Source organism: Eretmochelys imbricata, chromosome 2 (assembly GCF_965152235.1).
Source record: "Eretmochelys imbricata isolate rEreImb1 chromosome 2, rEreImb1.hap1, whole genome shotgun sequence".
In the NCBI taxonomy this organism is placed as follows: domain Eukaryota; kingdom Metazoa; phylum Chordata; order Testudines; family Cheloniidae; genus Eretmochelys; species Eretmochelys imbricata.
Window position 1 is genome coordinate 247,300,474 of NC_135573.1, and position 18,898 is coordinate 247,319,371.

The 18,898-nt window shown below is 40.8% G+C and overlaps 1 protein-coding gene across 1 annotated transcript in view; it reads left to right on the plus strand.

Moving 5' to 3' along the window:
* The window catches only part of DIP2C (disco interacting protein 2 homolog C), a 492,048-nt gene that overhangs the window by 347,205 nt on the left and 125,945 nt on the right, over positions 1-18,898 (plus strand). The window contains exons 6-9 of the mRNA XM_077809483.1: positions 377-508; positions 2,008-2,127; positions 3,200-3,397; positions 14,297-14,388. Of these exons, the coding sequence (XP_077665609.1) occupies positions 377-508; positions 2,008-2,127; positions 3,200-3,397; positions 14,297-14,388 (542 nt within the window). The remainder of the gene's footprint in view (positions 1-376; positions 509-2,007; positions 2,128-3,199; positions 3,398-14,296; positions 14,389-18,898) is intronic.

Below are 18,898 nucleotides of genomic sequence, written 5' to 3' on the forward strand. Positions count from 1 at the left end.
ATCTATCAGAAATGTATGTGTCTGGGTCGATTTCTAACTAGATTTGGCCATAGGAAATTAAACTAATATAAAATTAAAGGTGGGGGTGGGGAGGGGAAAGGAGAGAAGTAAAAAAACCTTTATGAGTAAAATCTGTATTATGTGGCTCTCATGCCTTTAAATACACAACTCCTTTTAGTCCGTGAAAATTTCAAATATTAAAACCATGTTGGATATAACTGTGTTTACAACTTGTGAATAGATTAATTTTAACAGCTTTTCAGGTCTTATGTAAGAAGAACCTTAGTGGAATCTCTCTTTTTCTCCCCCACTCCCTTCTCTCCCTCATTTCAAATCTAGAGGAACCTGGTTAAACCTTCTAACTTATTTTTCACAGAAAATCATTCTGCCCCTCCAGATGTTACTACTTACACCTCAGAACACTCAATACAAGTAGAAAGACCACAAGGATCCACAGCAAGGGTGGCACCAAAATATGGCAATGCTGAACTTATGGAAACTGGTGATGGTATGTCACAAAGCAATTGTTTTCTTTAACATTGTAACTTACCCCTTTTTTGTGATTTACTGTACACATCTGCTTTTTGTTTCTTTTGGCCACATTTCACTGAAGAGCACGTACAAGCAAAGTTACAGCATCTTTGAGTCTTAAAATAAACTGGCATATGTGAAGCCAATACTCAGCATGAATAAATGTTTCTTAATTAGTGGAGCAGATTCCCTATAGAAAAAACTGGTATTTGCCAAATTTCAATCAAATAAAACAGCCAATCTCTTTATATTTCACTTAATAATGATGTGTAACTAAAACTAAACTAGGTATTGTATGAAGCTCTTCTGTTTTCAAATGACAGAGTATATGATGTATATCAATAGGGCTACATCTTAAGGTGACGTTTGGGCAAAGTTTTTGTTTTCTGAATATTTTTTTTGAAAAACAGTTATTTGTAAAACCTTCCATATTTATTGCTCCTCTTTTCTAAAACAGATTAAATAAAATTGCAACCAAGATGGGACTTTTAAGACATACAGTATCTTATGTACACTTGTCTTCAACTGTAGAAACAACCACTGCTCTAATGCGGTAAAAATGTTGCTAGCTTGGGAGAAAAGACAGGAAGGTGATATTTCTGCAATGCTGTTAGAGGCTTGAACTCGGGAGCAGATATCATGTGAAGTGCTCTGTCAAGCATGAGTAAGGAGGAAAGTACTTTATAGGAATACACAGTAGGTGCCCAAGGGCCCCAATCAGAATCCTGTTTGGCTAGGTGCTGTATAAACACATATGGTAACTTCTGGAGATTGCTATTAAAACATCCTTATCTACTGGCCAATGGAATTCACTATAGGGTTATTCCAGGATGACAGTGTCCATTACAATGAAGTAACGTGACAATGTGAACAGCTACAGGGTGGGGAAGGATAGGGCCCAGGACAGAAATCTGCTACTGTGTGAGAAGCAGCCCAAAATGAATGACAAGATAAAAACCTGTGACCGGCTTCCCTTGCTGACTGAATCTGTAGTCTCAGTTGCAGTGTGATGAAAGCGCTCTAGTCATGCAGCTTTGGTGTGACCCTAGTGGCTGAGAGAGAAGCCTGTGCTTGGATTTCTATCTCCTCACTAGCCATCACCAAAGTCACCTCAAAGACTGCTTTAAGCTTTTTGAAAAAGATTATTGCCAGGGACTGTTTCTTCACTGTGCTCCTGTCCCCCAAAGCCCGCGTGCCGTTTCCCCCCTAACGCTAACTAACTCACTTTCTGAAACTGCTGTGTTGTTTGTTTTGGGTTTCTGTGTTTGTTTTTTAAACCAGACTTCACTGTTCATTTTGAAACCATGATCTAAATGTCTTAATGTTGAATACATTCTGCTGAGTCACAGTACGGCATGAAACTGTCGCTGTGGTGGCATTGCAGTTCTAGCCTTTTTCTCCCCTCCCCCCCACCTGACATCTGGTGGCGTGCAGCTTAGCGGTCTACTGATATCTCCATTGATCCCTATTCTGCAGGAGTACCAGTGAGCAGCAGAGTGTCAGCAAAGATTCAACAGCTGGTCAATACCCTAAAACGACCCAAACGACCACCATTACGAGAGTTCTTTGTAGATGACTTTGAGGAATTGTTAGAAGGTAAAATGACTGTTTTTCAAAAGGTTTTGGAATCTAATTAACACTGGATAAAATGTTTCCTTATTTGTCTTGGACTGCTGCTTTCTAGTAGGCACATCCTAGCTGGTTGACTACCGTTGAGAGAGCAGTAATGCAGTGGGACCTGCTTATAGTGAACTTGGATGCACTGAGTAAAATCAAAGTTCCACCTTGTTTGCCCAACTTGTAGTACTAATTAGAGTGAACCTCTGCTTAGAATGAGGTCACTTTGTGTATGAAAGAGAGTGGAGGAAAAAACTCTGTTCTCAGAGTATTTACTGTGTGCTATGTCTTTTCCTCTCACGCATCTGGGTCAGTTGGAAAGACCCAGTCTATGGAGGAGGAGGAGTGAAGGGAGATGCACATGTTACATATCTGTTAACAAAATAATCAAAAATGATAGCTGGAAATGCAGTAGAGACAATAATAAAGTAAATAACAACTACGCGATTGTTTTTAAAAAAAACAAGCTTGATGACCATGATGTCTTGCCATACTGTGGCAAGTCACATTATTTTAATAAAAGCATGTAGCAAAGCAGTACAATACAATATAACTTAAATCAGTGTACCATTTACCAATTTACCAATAGTTCCACCTTGCTACTATATTTTTTTAATCAAGGAAAAATTAAAATTTTCCATCTCTTCTTAAAGGAAAAAGTTACCTTGATGTGACTTTTGAATAGCTCTAGAATTTGTCTTTTCTTTAAGAACAAACTTACTTATGCATGCTGCTTATGCTTACAGTACAAATATCGGAAAAAGAAATTACATAAGGATTTTGGATGATGCTTTCCATAGATCCATTTATTAATTGCTTCATCTCAGTTGTAGGAAAGTTAAGAGTTAACTCACTAAACTTCTCCACATCTTATTCATATAGGCGCAGTACTTGGGGTTTATGAAACTGGGCACAGTAGTTTCCACATGTACTAACATTTTATTTTCAGGCTATTTTACAAAGGTAACTTATTCTCTTGGTTACATGGGCATAAACAAGGCATAGAATTTATATAGTAACTGTTGTTTTTGTTTTGTTGTTTTCAAATAAGTTCAACAGCCGGATCCAAACCAACCAAAGCCAGAGGGAGCTCAGATGTTGGCTATGCGTGGAGAACAATTGGGTGTGGTTACAAATTGGCCACCTTCTCTGGAAGCAGCATTGCAGCGATGGGGGACCATTTCGCCAAAAGCTCCTTGCCTAACCACTATGGACACTAATGGAAAACCACTGTACATTCTCACTTATGGTAAGCACTCTTTTTTTAAGCGTCTTTATGCTACATTTTTAAGAGAAAAAAGATGCTTACAATAGTTATGCTGCATATTTGACTATGGCAAAACATTTCTACTGGTAGTGCTCTCATATTTATTTAATAAATTTTGCTTGGTTAAGAAATGGGAGTATGAATTTGTTGCAAAAATACACAATCTAATATACTAGTAGGGGGAAGGAGGGAGACAGAGTTTATGCCAGCCATGTGCCTGGTATTAGAAAATAAAATAATTTTTTAAATGGTCATGCATATTAAGCCAGACTTTGTTCAAGGTGTAAATCCAGAGTAATTCCATAGTCCTCCGGTGTTGCACTGGCTTTGACATCAAACACTCCCCCAAGTAGCTTGAAGTAGATTCCCAGAATCTACTGCCTATGAACTGTGCTAATTATGCCTATCTGTTGCAACAGATAAGTGCCAGAAAAGATAGATTCACATAAGGGTGTCTCTCTTAAATGACTCCCATCTAAATATGGGATTTTCATGGGGTGCTCAAAGGGATAGTGCTTTTCAAACGTTACTAAAACAAAGTTGATCGTTGGAATTCTTCATTTGCCTGGAGCAAACCAGGGTTTACTTTTCCTGATCTTTAGGTCCCCAGTCTAGCAGGGGCTTGGAATGCCATTGAGACAATACTTTTCACACATTGTATTTGGAGAGTGCCATGTTGCTCAGCGTTGATCCTTCCATCCGATTAAGAAACAACCTTGACTTACTGCAAAGCGAATCTGCTCCTAGACTGAAAACATTATGTTTGCAAGAGTGGAGAGGAGGGCTGGTAAAACAAAAGCACTTTAAGAATTTAAGTTCAGATTACCATGTTTCAAACCTTTCCCCCAGATTAATTAAATTTAGGAAGCAAACCTATGATTCACCATTGATCAGTGGTCCTGATCTTTTTTGAGGAGGTTTGCTTGCTAATGAGAAAAAAAATATTAGTTTAAAGATCTGAAAATATGTGGTAACAAAATAGCAATAGTGGTATTTTGTACCGAATGCCCCAAATAAACTGAGCAAGAAGAGGAATTAGTCAGTATTGGGAATTCAGTTATTGCAGGATAGGGGAGCCTATCCATAGGGGCGAAGTAAGCATGTTTCTAATACTAAAGAGAGAATTTGATAGTACAGTAGTGTGCTATATAGGTAGGGAAGCAGTTTAACTTATTTAACACCTAATCCTGGGGTTCTGTCGTGATACATATTTAAGGGAACTGTGAGAATTTCTAGGAAGAGACTTGACTTAACCCTTACAAAGCTCTACTTTCCTGCACTCTTCAATAGTATATGTGACTCCATCTACAAAATTATTACGCTTATTTCGCTTTTAACTTCCAGGGAATAATCATAGATTTCTAAATATACCATAGTTAGAGTTGAGTATGCACCAGTCTGTAACTATGCAAATAATATGGGGTCTGAGATATTCAAAAGGGGCATCCTTTTAGCAGAAAGAGTAGTGGCTATCTTTGCTTGAAATGGTAAACTTAAATCAGTCCAGAAAATTTTTCTCCTGGTATTGTTCAACTCCTAAGATATCTGAAACTGAAAGACTGAAGGTAAATACATTTTCCCCTCCAGTCTGTGCATTTGGCAATGCTTTTGAAGATCATTTTCACTGTTTCCTTTACATTTATCTTTGTTAGTGGCTTTTCTAAAGAGAGAAGAAGCTGAAGGGGAAGGAGAGGGGTCATTGAGGGGGAAGGAACGTGAGGGGGCAGGGAGGTGGAGAAGGGGGTAAGTAGAGTGATGCTGAGGTAAAGACACTGATTGGGAAAGGAAAGGGGAGGCATAGGACCAACAGCCAATCACTCAAACCCGTAGAAAGTTCTCCAAAGGACCAAATGTTCCTGCTTTGGCATCCTCTGCCCTTGCCTTCCCACTTTTGTGAAACACTGCATTAATCTCTTGTCAGGATTGAGCCCATAAAATGTGGGGGGGGGGGGGGGAAAGAGAGAGAGAGAAAGAAACCCTCATTGTATCATCTTGTTTCTCCCTGTAGGGAAGCAGTACGGTACTAAAGCTTTAAAACCTCATCTGCTCTGTAGAGTGAATCCCACTGAGTGCACTTGAGCATCTGATCCTGTGTAGCTGGAGTTTCCACTATTTCCCTTGGGAAGCTATTCCACAATCTCATTATCTCCTTAACTCTTAACTGATATTCCGTCTGTATTTTATTTTCACCTGGCTGTTCCCAGTATTCAGTTATACCCCTTTGGAACACCCTAAATAAGTGAGTTAACTTGTTGGTAGTCACTCTTCAAATGCTGGTGGGCTTTAGTTCTTTAACTTGCCACACTTCTCCCTCCTTGTCTTGTTGTCAATAGGCCAAGCTATGCATCTAATTTAATCTTTCCTCAAGGATCAATCCTTTCAGCCCCTTAAATGTTGGGGTGGGGGGCAGGGAGGATTTGTGGTTTCCTCCTAATCGTCAACACCTTTCTGGCAATGAAGGTCCCAGCATCCTATTCAGTGGCAGTAATCGCCTACCACCTGAAAAAAATTCACAGTATTTAACATCACCACAGCATTTCCAATTCTAAATATTACTCCTGGAGGAATTCTGTGCCACTTTGCAATGTTTCAGGCACCCAGAGCAGACTGTGGAGAGGTAAATCACCGGGGGAAGGGGGGGAGAGGCGGGTCTGGGGATGCTCCAGCCAGCAGCTCCTACCTGTCTGGGCTGGGGGTGCAGAAAGATGGGACTTTCTCTTCCCCTGCAAGGAGCAGCTGGGGCCAGGGCTGAGTCAGACCCACTCCCAGAAACCTCCCCTGGTTGCAGGAATCTCCGCACTCCTCCCCCTCAGCTTCCTGCTCCCCCAAGGGGTCTGGATGCCCAACCCCTGTGCATCCAGATCCCTTGCCCGCAGAAGAGTTTCATCCCCTGAATCTGCAGCCCTCTGCCCCCAGACCCCTCGCCAAGTCCCACCCCTCTCGCACCTGAACCCCCCCCCTTGCACCCGGATCCCCACCCCTGCATCCAGACCATTCCCCCCTGAGCCCCCCACACTCAAACCTCCGTCCCAATGAGAACACCCCGCACCTGGACCCCCACCTCACCAAGCCCCACTTTCCCAGCACCCAGACCCCCGTGCTGAGCTCCACACACCAAGATCTCCGCTCCCCCACAGCTGAACCTCAACCACCTTCACCTGGACCCCCCCCTTGGAGAATTTCATTGCCCCTACACCCAGAACCCCCCAACGAGCCCCTGTGCATCCAGATCCCCCTGTACCCTGATCCCCCACTGAGCTGCACACACCCAGATTGCTCCACCCAGAATCTTATTCACACCTGGATCCCCCAACATTAAGCCCCCCTACACTTGGATCCTGCGAGGCTGTCTGCCTGCCCACACCTGATGTGCCTGGTATGGAGGGACAGGACTCCCCGGGTTTCTGGGGCAGGGCTGGTCCTTGTGCTGTGTCAGGGTTGGGTGTAGCCTCACTGCCAAGTCCGTGTCTCAGGGGTCGGGGTGGGGGAGAGAATGCAGGGTGATCCCCCACCTCTGTGCAACAGGTATAGTGCTCCCCACTACTATGCTGGAGCCTCCACATTTATTTATTGACAAATAAAATTTGCAGAGTTTTACAAAATTTTAAAATGTGTGCAGAAATTTTTTTTGGCACAGAATTTCCTCAGAAGTATAAGTTTGAGGGGAAACTGCTGTTACAGTGGCAAAGATAACTACTGTATCATGGTGCAATTAAAAAGTGCTTAAGTGAAGACCTCCGTAGATAAGAATTCACCTATGCCATATAGAAAACTATCACTTCCTTAGTCTAAGAAGTGATGCTTCTTTCATATGTAGTCTGAAATTTCTTTTGCCTTTCCTCTCACACCATTTATTACACTGCAAGCTCTCATCCAATCCACTACATCTCTTAGATCTTCTCTCACCATTACCTTGCAAGTTTCTCTCTTTCATTTAACATGCAGCATTATTTCCCCCTAGATGTACTGTATAATACTAGCTTCTTTTTTTGCAGGTTGATTCTCATGTGTCCGGACCTTATTTCTCATGTAATTTGCATCATTGCTCAGCTCTCAATGTTCTTTACACCTCCCAACTTAACAGTATATATTTAATGTACTGCTTGCCCTTTTTTCCATATTGTTAAAGACTTTGTCCCTATTTATTAAATGGAATTTCTTTACTTAAAAAGTACCTTATGCCTTTGGGATCTTAGTTATGAAAAGAACCTCTTAGTTGGCTTGTTACTACACAGTCCCTATATAGGCATAAGTAAAACCACAGAATTGGTATAAATGGAAAATACCTGGAATGTAAGAGAATGATAAGATTTATAGGGTTCTAGAGGAGTTTGGGATTTGATTTGAAAATTATAATATGTGCTTTGGGGACAAAAGACAATTTCTTGCTCATGCAAGGTTTGATCAAGCAGTCAAAACCCATATTTTACGTGTGGTGTTGTTGGAATGAATTAATGTGCTTAATATTGGTGCTTTCATCTAAAATAGAAGAAAAATGGTAACATGGTATAAAAACAATAGAATACATATACTGTAGTCATTTCTCTTTACAGTATAAGGATTATTCCAAGAATAATTTATTGGAATAGGTAGAGGCAAAAATGAAAACATTGAAAATAAGTTTGGGATTAGCAAGTGTTCTAGGCGTTTTGTCTGTATCTTTAAAAAAACCCGAACATCGTAAGTACAACAAAACCAGTACAAAATAATTTATGGGTAGAGCTGAATGCACCATATATTTAGGCTGCCTAATACTTTCATTATAAAAGATTTTTGCAACCCAGTTTTTGAGAAGCTCTAACTTCATTGTTTGTTTGCTGTAGGCCTCTGAAATTTGTTGGGAGCTGGGAAGAGAAAATCTTCTGGTTAGAAAAGTGCTGTTCTTTGTCTTTTTAGGTTTTGCTCTGAGAAACTTTTGAAAATCGCCTTTTCCCTTTTGTCACTTGCATTGCTCAGGAAAATTATAGGAACATGCCAAAATAACTGAATACGTGAACATTTTAAGTCTGGGCCCATACTTCTGCCAACGCAGAAACAGCACACACGGTGCTGGAAATGCCTGGGAGCTGCCAGAACAGTAATAGCAGGGGAGCTGATGGGAGAGAGCCAGGTCAAGCTGCCCCAAATATCCTGGACCAGCACCTGGTCCCAGCAACCCATGCCCTCTCTCCTAGGGGTCATGGCCAGGAGCTCCCCACAGGGAGCTCCCCACAGGGAGGAGAGAGATAACTGGGTTAGTCTTCCTTCCCCAGACCCAAAAAGTAGTACCAGCAGTGCATCATCTTCAATGAGATAACTACCGTCTCCTGCTGCCAGCTAATGTATATTGCTCAAGCAGCAGAAGCCTGGGCTATGGTGGCTAAGTTTCAGTATTTAAACCATTATGGTGCATGGATTTGAGCATTGTTACAGTTGTATGTACCAAAATATTGGTTTTACCTTTTTTCTCCCATAAAAAAACCTAGGAAATTACAAGCACAAAAAACTTTGAAAGAACACTATTTAGGTTGCAAAGTCAAGCACTCAAAGGTAAAATAATGCCAGATGGAACACTTGCAACCATTCATTCTGCCCTCTTGTGCACCTGCACTATCATATAATCTTTAATTACATGATCATATGCTGTGTTTTCCACAAGCCCCTGACTTGCTCAGTGCACACGGTGGACATAAAATAGGTCTGTTGGTGGAGAAATAACAGAACAACAGCCATTTCTTGGCAAATTAGGAAAATGTTTGCTCTTACCATTTAGCTGCTCAAGTCATGAACCTACCTCAGATTTAACAAATATTTAATTTCTAGTTAACTTACAAGAAGTGTCATATTGTGATACTGAAAGAATGTCTGGCGAAATTATTTGCAGTTAACTTGGGCAGTCTCAGAATTGCTGTACGTGAAGATTGGTAAGAAACCACTGGCTTGCTTATGCTGAGTTGATGCTGTGTGGTTATGAGCAGCATACTGTTCATAATAAGGAAACTGATTGTGGTTTGTTTTGTCTCAAAGTACTTCTCTCTGCAAGCTTTTCTTTTATAACCTTCTTTACATTCAACACAAATGAACATTTACATTAGAAATTGGGAAGGGAGGGAGAAAAGCCCAAAGTATTTACCTCAGAACCACGTCAAGTAAGTGTGTGTGTAATTTTGTCAACTCATCTTTTATATTATATTTAAGACCTTGTGACTTCCTTTACCCTAGGAATGTTTTGCTCAATCAGATGTGCCTGAGTATCAACTCACTTGGGGCTTGTTACATTTCAGTGGTGTGAGAGGTGTTAGTAGGGCCCCCTGCATTTGGCATGAATGTATTTTGAGATGAGAAAAGATCTATTAAAAGTGTAGCTAAGTCCTGTTGCCACTGGCGCGAGGGCAGCTGGTACATTACTCAACCCAAAGTCTAACACCACTGGGAAAATTGCTGCTAGTAAATAGCCTCACACTGAAATAAAGCTTTGTCACACCTTTCTGCGCTGCCGCTAGACAGCGAAAGGACGTGTTTCTTTTCTCTTAACCAGGTTGTTCATGTACGTGCAGGCAAATTATGAGTTGACTCCAGAGACATGGCCATCATACCACACGCTTGAAAATACTTGGTGTGCCTGGGGAACAATCTGGTAGTTCACATATGTTTGGAGAACACGTCAGGGAGACCTGGTTTCAGAATTTGAAAGTCTGGCAAAAGTGCTCAGGCCCAGATTCCAAGCTGGTGAAGAAAGTGGCGAAAGAGAAGACTATTCTTCAGAAGACTAAAACTTCTTTAGTAGTTGCTTAAAAATGTGTTGGAAACAAGTCAGTCACTGACGGATCGGAGAAGCTAATTTCCCATCAACCCATAGATTTAAGAGAGCTAAAGAAGGTCTAGGAAACTATAGACAGTATTTTGCAGTGTTGCAGCTATGCTGGTCCCAAGATGTTAGAGAGGCAAGGTGGATGTTTTAATATCTTTTGTTGGACCAGCATCTGTTGGTGAAACAGACAGCTTTTGAGCCACACAGAGCTTGCCATTTCTGTGGTGAGGAAACAAGATAATTGTTTGCAGCAATGTTAGGTGGGTTAGCCACTTGAATGGGTGAATGCAAGCAGAGAACCCTAACATGGACAATGAAGACAGTAGGCACTCCTTAATAGGGATAACAGTTGGTGACTGGTGTAGGATTGATTTGAGAACTAAATGAGTTTACTTTCAGTGACTTAAAAATAAAGGATAAAAGTAGGTCAGTGAGAGGATGAGTAGAGAATGTGAGGGCTTCTAGCTGGCGGGGAACAGAGGGATACTACCACAGTAATACAAAAGCCCTGCATCTCCCAAAGTGCAGAAAATGATTGTATTTCACACACTGCATCAGGGATGATTTCATGAGTTGCCAGAAACAATAAGCAGAGAGTTAGCCCAGAAACACCTCCCAGGAACTCAGCACATTCATGAAAGAGGAAATCATAGAAACATTAATGGCAGTTGAGAACATCACCGGTGACTGAACCCATCCTTTCTGGGTTTTGAGAATAGAGAACACTGAGACCATAAAAGATTGTCAACGTCTCCTTTGAAAAGGGAAATCTACCGCCCACCCTAAAACATGTAATAGGACTAAAGAAATTATTGTTTGAAGCCCTTACAACTAGCCGCTCTTCTCTAAGAAAGCTAAACAAGAAGATCTATTAAAAATTACTGACAGGGGATATAGCCAATCAAGTCCTGAGGTTTAGATACAAGCATAGCCAAGGACAAATGGGGGTAGATACTCAGGTAGTGTAAATCATGATAGCTCCAAAGAGATCAGTGGATCTATGATAACTTACATCAGAATTCTTTGAGGAGGGCCAACAAACATGTGGACAAGTGTGATCCAGTGGCTATAGTGTGCTTGGACTTTCAGAAAGCCTTTCACAAAGTCCCTCACCAAAGGCTCTTAAGCAAAGTAAGCTGTCATGGAATTAGAGGTAAGGTCCTCTCATTGATCAGCAACTGGTTAAAAGACCAGAAACAAAGGGTAGGAATAAATGGTCAGTTTTCAGAAAGGAGAGAGGTAAATAGTCGTGTCCCCCAGAGGCTGTTCAACATATTCATAAATGATCTGGAAAAAGGGGTAAATAGTGAGATGGCAAAATTTGCAGACAATACACAATTACTCAAGGTAGTTAAGTCCAAAGCAGTCTGCAAAGAACTACAAAGGGCTCTCACAAAATGGGGTGACTGCGCCACAAAATGGCAGATGAAATTCAAAGTTGATAAAGGCAAAGTAATGCAACTTGGAAAACATAATCCCAAGTGTACATGCAAAATGATGGGTTCTAAATTAGCTGTTACTACTCAAGAAAGAGATCTTGGAGTTATTGTGGATAGTTCTCTGAAAACATCTGCTCAGTGTACAGCAGCAGTCAAAAAAGCTAACAGAATGTCAGGAAACATTAGGAAAGGCATAGATAGTAAGACAGAAAAGATCATAAGGCCACTATATAAATCCCACATGCCCACATCTTGAATACTGTGTGCAGTTCTATTTGCCCCATCTCAAAAATGATATATTTAGAATTGGAAAAGGTTCAGAGAAGGGCAACAGAAATTATTAGGGTGTAACCATGCCTTCTTGGGCCACAACTGAGAATGCCAAATTCAGGACAAACTGCTGAGAAATAGGGCAGATAGACCCCAAGATTGATGGCTAATCCCCCATAGGATATACCAAACCAGCAACAAAAGTAAACTTCTGTTTCACCACACTGGCTAACAAGAAGTCATAAAAACAGTTTCCTTAGACATCCCAGTCCTTGTATTACCACCGAAAAAACTAGACTTAGAGATGAGTGGTTCTTTAAAACCAATCTCTTCAAATAATAGGTTCTTCTGATCCCAAAGGACCAGCCACATACCCAGGTCAATATATAACTTAGATCTTACCCAAAAATCACGCCGATGCTAATCCTTTAGTATCTAAAATCTAAAGGTTTATTCGTAAAAAGAAAGAAAGAAAAAGGTGAAAGTTAAAATTGGTTAAAGGAGTCAAATACATACAGTAAAGTTCATCTGGATGGGTATAAACACAAACTTAAGACTCGTGGTGGAATTAATGCTTCATGGACTGAATAAATGGCTGACGCTGTGAGGTGCAGAGTCCCCTTAACTCTCATTGGCATCAAACAAGGGATAAAACTTATTCAGTCTTTATGTGTATATCAAGTTAGGAAGTGTTTTGTGTAAAGATGGTTCTTTCTTGCAATTCTGAACTGTTTGCCTTTTCCTTCTCCAGCGCGCTCTATTTGCACTACTTGTTCCATAAGGGAACCTTTTAGAAATCAAAGCTGTTGGTTACCTATTTTCCTCTTCACTTCTTTTAAGGTCTGATCATGCTTGCTTGTCAAATTTAATTCTGAAACAATTATTGAGCATTGTAAATAGCTCTGAGTGAAATACCTTGAGGTTAGAGGTTCACTTTAAAATAAAAGTGGCGAGCTGGAAACTAGTTCTATTGTTGTGGTGACAATTTCTAGTATTTAAGGAAAAATCCTGTTCGCACACAATAGCTTGTCAATACAGTGGGATTTCTTGTGCATTAACATGTTGTGCATTAATTGGTCTGTGTAGATCCTGCTGGTATGCTGTAAAAAACCACAAGAGAACCTTTAGTATGTACCAGCAGGGTCTACATGGACCAGTGAATGAGAAATATGTTAGTGCGCTTTAGAAATCACACCCTGTTAGTAAACTACATGAGACAAGCCCAAATATACCTGCTCAGTTCCCAGTGGAGCAGAAATTGGGATTTTTAAAATGTTGAAGATAATCTCTTCTTTAAATATTAATTTTATTGTGTTGGTGCCTAAAGGCCAACTGGGACCAAGTCCCTATTATGCTAGTTATTGTATAAGTAATATAAAGTCCCTGTTCTGAAGAGCATACATAGTCTAACTAGACAAGACAGACGAAGAGTGGGGGAAAGGGATACAATATGCAAACCATCGATGTTTGTTTATAAATGTCATGTTACAGCCATGACTTGTTTTTAAACAATTCTTTGGGTGGGGTCTTGATTGTGAGGGCTTAGTTAATGGAAAGGCAAAGGGAGGGGGGGAAATGGGGAGGGGAGAGGGAAGGAGGCTGAGCACAAATGGCAGTGCAGTTGAAGCTGAGGTGAAGACACTGTGGGAGAACGTTGGAGCAACAGCTAGTCAGCACAGGGGAGAGACTGTACAGAATAAAAATTGTAGAAAGCACCTTAATACATCATCCGTGTCCAGGGGTCCCTGCTGCTTCTGTGCCAGCTCCTCCAGGTAGTTTCTTTGTCCTGGGGAGGGATTGGCATTTTTCTGGAATTGTTCTTTTGCATCCTCAGCCCACGTGGCTAGGGGTTGGGCTATGTGCCACATGGGTCCTAGTTATGCCTTTGGAGGGAGGTGGAGGGGACCACCCCTGCATAGTTCTGCCAGGTGGGAGTTCAGCTTTCCGTGTCTGCCCTACATCAATTAATGATGATTCGGCCATCTGTCTCTGCCTGGGCTAAATGTTATCCCAGCCACTTGAAACAGTTGAGTGCTGCAGGCAGTAGAATAGAACCCAGAGTTCAGATCTTGGCAGGTAGAGGAAAAGGAACTAAAGGAAAAATTAACTTAAAATATAAAGAGAGCTTGAGATTTTCCTTTTTTATTATAATGCTTCATATGATAGATAAATGTTCAAATAAACATCTGTGTTTAAATGTATCCACAATATTCCCTTTGGGTTCAGTTGGAGCCTCATGTGTACACCCAGTAGCAAAGTCCTACCCTAAATGTTCCTGCTATTTAGTCCCTTTGGTCTAGAGGTGCATTTTTCCTTTATCATTTTACAAGTAAATTTTGAAGATTAATTTAAAAGTTAATTTTACAAATTATTTATTACTAGGCAAACTTTGGACCAGAAGTATGAAGGTTGCTTACAATATACTGCATAAATTAGGCACGAAACAAGAACCAATGGTGCGACCTGGAGACAGGGTAAGTATCTCAATGGTTTATTAACAGACATTAAATACACTCTGAGAAGATGTGAATGTGGATTTGGAGGGCACATAGATAAGTGATAAAATCAAATGTGGAGAAAATCTGTTGCTTTTTATCCATAGAGGGACTGGCCGTTTGTGTGGTGGTTTATATCTGCTTTGCTACTCACTGAGTAGTAACTTGAGTTTGTTGCAAAATCAGCAATAAGCTTTCCCATGAAAAAAAAAAATATATTTTTTTTGATGAAAGAAAGAACAACTGGTCTTGTTTGCAAAGATTTCTGCATACAAAGAGCATGGAGGATAATAGACCATAGTGTCATGTTGGTAAAACGTATTTAATATAATGACTTTGTGGCTGCTGAGATGGTGGATGCAAAAGAGGCATTGCTTAAGATGAGATGAAAATGTGAGCATCCTTTGGCAGAACTGGACACACATATAATTCTTAGACCATTATAAGTGTGAGCTTGCTTCCTGAGCAACAATCAGAGTTTTGAATGTGGGACTGGGATTAAGTACTTCCATGATCTAATGCTGCCACTGCCTTATTTGGCATAGATTTGGACAAGTCATTTAATCTCTTCTGCCCCTGTACAACTGAGAAGCTGCCAAGGCTTATATTTATTGACTTCCTGAAACATAAACAACCCCAAGCAAACATTCCTGTCCCCAACCTCTGCCCAATTGTCAAGTTGTCCAAGTGGTTGGGACAGAAACTGAACTGAATGCCCATTATAGCTGAGCATGCTCAATGCTTGAGAGAACGGATGATTAGCTAAGCTGACCTGTCCATGTCACTTAGAGGATCCTCCAGTGTTGTCTTTGGGGTTGGGAAGAGAGCAGAGTGAGCTTCTGTATTTTGACACTTAGTGTTAAACATGGTGGTTCCCATCTGTCTCTGTCCTCTGTAAAAGAAAGATAGTAATATCAGCCCTACTTCCTCACAGAGTTCTGAAGACTAATTCTTCTATGAAGATGTAAAGTTTGGAAGTCCTTTCCTTTCTGGTGTACTAAGTAACTTCACTCATTCAAGTCTATCTTCAAAAAACCGTTATCCATAAAGCCTTCCAGAACTTACCTCTGTGTAATTACCTCAGGGTATGTCTACACAGCAACTAGACACCCACAGCTGGTCCGTGCCAGCTGACTCAGGCTCACAGGACTTGGGCTGTGGAGTTGTTTCATTGCTGTGTAGACTTCTGGGCTTGGGCTGGAGCCTGTGCTCTGGGACCCTGCAAGGTGGACCCAGCAATGAAATAGGACAGGCCAGCCGTGGGTGTCTAGTGGCTGTGTAAACATACCCTCAGGAGCCTCAAATTCACACCTTTTCCCCCTTGTACTGCATGCAATAAATGTATAGTTGTATGCAGTATGTTCCTTAGGGCAGGGACTGTTTAACCTCTGTAAAATGAGCATGGTTAATGTTTTCCAAATAAAAGAATTTTCAGAAATATTTCCTAAATTTCTTTTAGAAATAAAACACAAAGAAGCAAACTAAAGAGTCTTTTTAAACTGATGTTTAAACAAAATCTCTTTCTACAGTGGCAGTTAGCCAGTACTAATCAACAGAATCTTTTCTTTCTCTTTGATTTACAACAGAGTCTAAGCAACAGTAGGACAAACAAATTGTTGATTCTCATTAAATTTACTTGCACAAAGAATCCTTTGAAAGGAGGAATGTTCAGATACACCGTATCCGTATATCTTGTATTTACTGCCTGTCTCCTTGTAGTAAATTACTTCACAGTGATCCCTAAGATTTCCTAACCCTAAAAAGGATTTGTTGGTGATTCAGACCTAAAGCTGAAACTCTAGCAAGAGTAAGACAAGTAAAATCTTCCCTTTGTTCAAATCAATTGAAGTTCTTATTCTAAAATAACTCTCTGTAGATTACAGTGAAGCTAGATGTTTATAGCTGAGTGGTGAAGGCATATACTTTGCATTGTATAATATCTTACCCAACATCTTTTGTAATTTAAAGTAATTTCAAATTGAAGATGAGTTGCTCCTGTACTCCTCATGTTCTGAGCAGATATTCTGTTCACTTTCCCCATTGCAGTGCCATAAAAGTTTTTTTAACTTCTTTGAAAATAGGAGTTCGCATCATATGGCAATAGAGGAGTGCTTTATAGCACTAAATTAAATACAGGTGGACATTGGCAATCTTTTCTAAATGAAAATGAAACTGTTTCCTTATGGACACGATATGGAATACTCCAAAATGCCTTTTCCTTAAAGTCTGACCTCATGCTACTCATACCCCGTGTCTGTGTTGAACAAAAATGAAGCATGGTTCTATGAAATATCTACTGTCTCTACATATTTCCCTCTGGCTAGATACACTTCCATATGTTTTGTTTTCCTCCTTTTTAATTTTTACAGGTTTGTTAGTGATTAGTGTCTGAGATATTCAAAAGCACCTAAGTCACTTAAGTGCCCAATACGCCCCTAACTCCCTTAAGTGCCTTTAAAAATACTAGCCAGAATCTATTCTGACATATTTGCTAACTGTCCCAGCTGACCTACTCCCAGGGACTGGGCACCACTTTACTGGAATAAAACAACACAAAACCCTACATCTAAACTACTTAACAAAAAGGAGTTGCATCTGTCTTCCACTCCTTCATGAGAAGGCTGTCTCGTTAGACTGTCAGTTCTTTAGGACAGGGGCTATTTTATAGGTTGTAAAGGAGCCTATAAAAATACTTTGTCCAAAATGTAAGCTTTGTGCTCTCCAACGCGCACTCGAAAGTTTTACTGCTGAGTGTGAAGCAGCTCGAATGAGAATCAGCGCCTCCAAATCAGAGGCCATGGTCCTCTCCCGGAAGAAAGTGGACTTCTCTCTCCTGATGAGGGTAGCAGGTTGCCATTAGTGAAAGAGTTCAAGTATCTAGGGGTCTTGTTCACAAGTGATGGGAAGCAGGAGCAGGAAATCTACTGGTGGATTGGGGCAGCGGCAGCAGTGATTCAGGCACTGTACCAATCCATGGTGGTGAAGCGAGTGCTGAGTTGTCGGACGAAACTCTCGGTTTATAGGTCGCTATACGTCCCCATCCTCGCCTATTGTCATGAACTTTGGGTAATGACTGAAAGGATGAGATTGTGGGTACAAGAGGAGCAAATGAGATTTCTTTGCAGAGTGGCTGGGCTTACTCTCCGAGACAGGTGAGGAGCTGGGAGGGCCTCAGAGTAGAGCCGCTATTCCTCCGGATCAAGAGGAGCCAGTTGAGGTGGTTCGGGCACCTGATAAGGATGCCCTCTGGAAGGCTTCTGTTGGAACTCTACCGGGCATGTACCACTGGGTGAAGGCCCCGAGGCAAACCCAGGACATGCTGAAGGGATTATATCTCCTGGCTGGCCTGGGAACACTAGGGAGAAGCTGGAACCTCTTGTGGAGGAAAAGGAGATCTGGTCCTCACCAAAAAAAGTGGCATAAAGGAGGAAGAAGAAGAAAGTGGAAGCTATATGCCAACTGTTTTTTCAAAACACAAGAGCAATGGAAATGCATCAAGTAATTTTTTCCCCAAAGATTAAGGGCGTCCTAACATTCCCCTGCAGTTATTACTGCAATGTTCATCTTGCACTGAACAAGAACTTCAAAATGAAATTGGCTAGTCTGTTTGTTAGTTGTTGGGAAAAATAAAACATGGGGAAGACTACAAATAATGAAGTAAGTTAATAGAAAAAAATTCCTGTCCAAAATAAACTAAGAAAAGGTGATGTTTGCAACATGTTAGGTTAATGAAACTTGTTTCATAAATTATAACAGTAATTGTCCCTTCTAGTATAAAGTAGCCTCAAAACAAAAGAGCATTCGCGTGATTCCATATGGCATCTGATCTTTCCTTGAAGTTCTCTTGTTCCAGTAAGCCTTGGCCCTAAACTTGCTTAGTTTGAGGAATCTGAGTAGGGTAGAAAGAACAGGAGTACTTTGTGGCACCTTAGAGACTAACAAATGTAGAGACTAAGGTGCCACAAATACCCCTGTTCTTTTTGTGGTTACCGACTAACACGGCTGCAACTCTGAAACCTGAGTAGGGTAGGAATTTCAGGCTGCTACCTTCATCGTAGCATTTATTGTTCCTGCATTGGCCTTATAGAGCATAGGTGAAACCTCTTCATCAAAGTTGCAGGAGGCTTTAGTTGTTGCAGGCGGACAAAACAGAAGGCTGAGAATAGTTGGCACAATGGTACGTTATGTTTGGTTACTCTGGATGGGCATAAACCCATTTCTGTTTTCAGTAGCCTAATTTAATGTTTTTAGGATGTAAAACTTTCTATTTAAAATTACATTAATCGTATTTGCTCCAAAGTTGAACCTCAATCACGTCATTGCTCAGATGAAACTTGCTGGCAATTTAAAATGCAGCGTGTAAGTAAGTGCAAGTTCCTAAGTGGAGATGCTCACAAAAAGGAACGTGTATAAGAGAGAACAAACTCCTTCTCACTCATCATTCAGCTCTTAAATGTTCAAAAGTTGTACCTACGTATAAGTCGGGAAA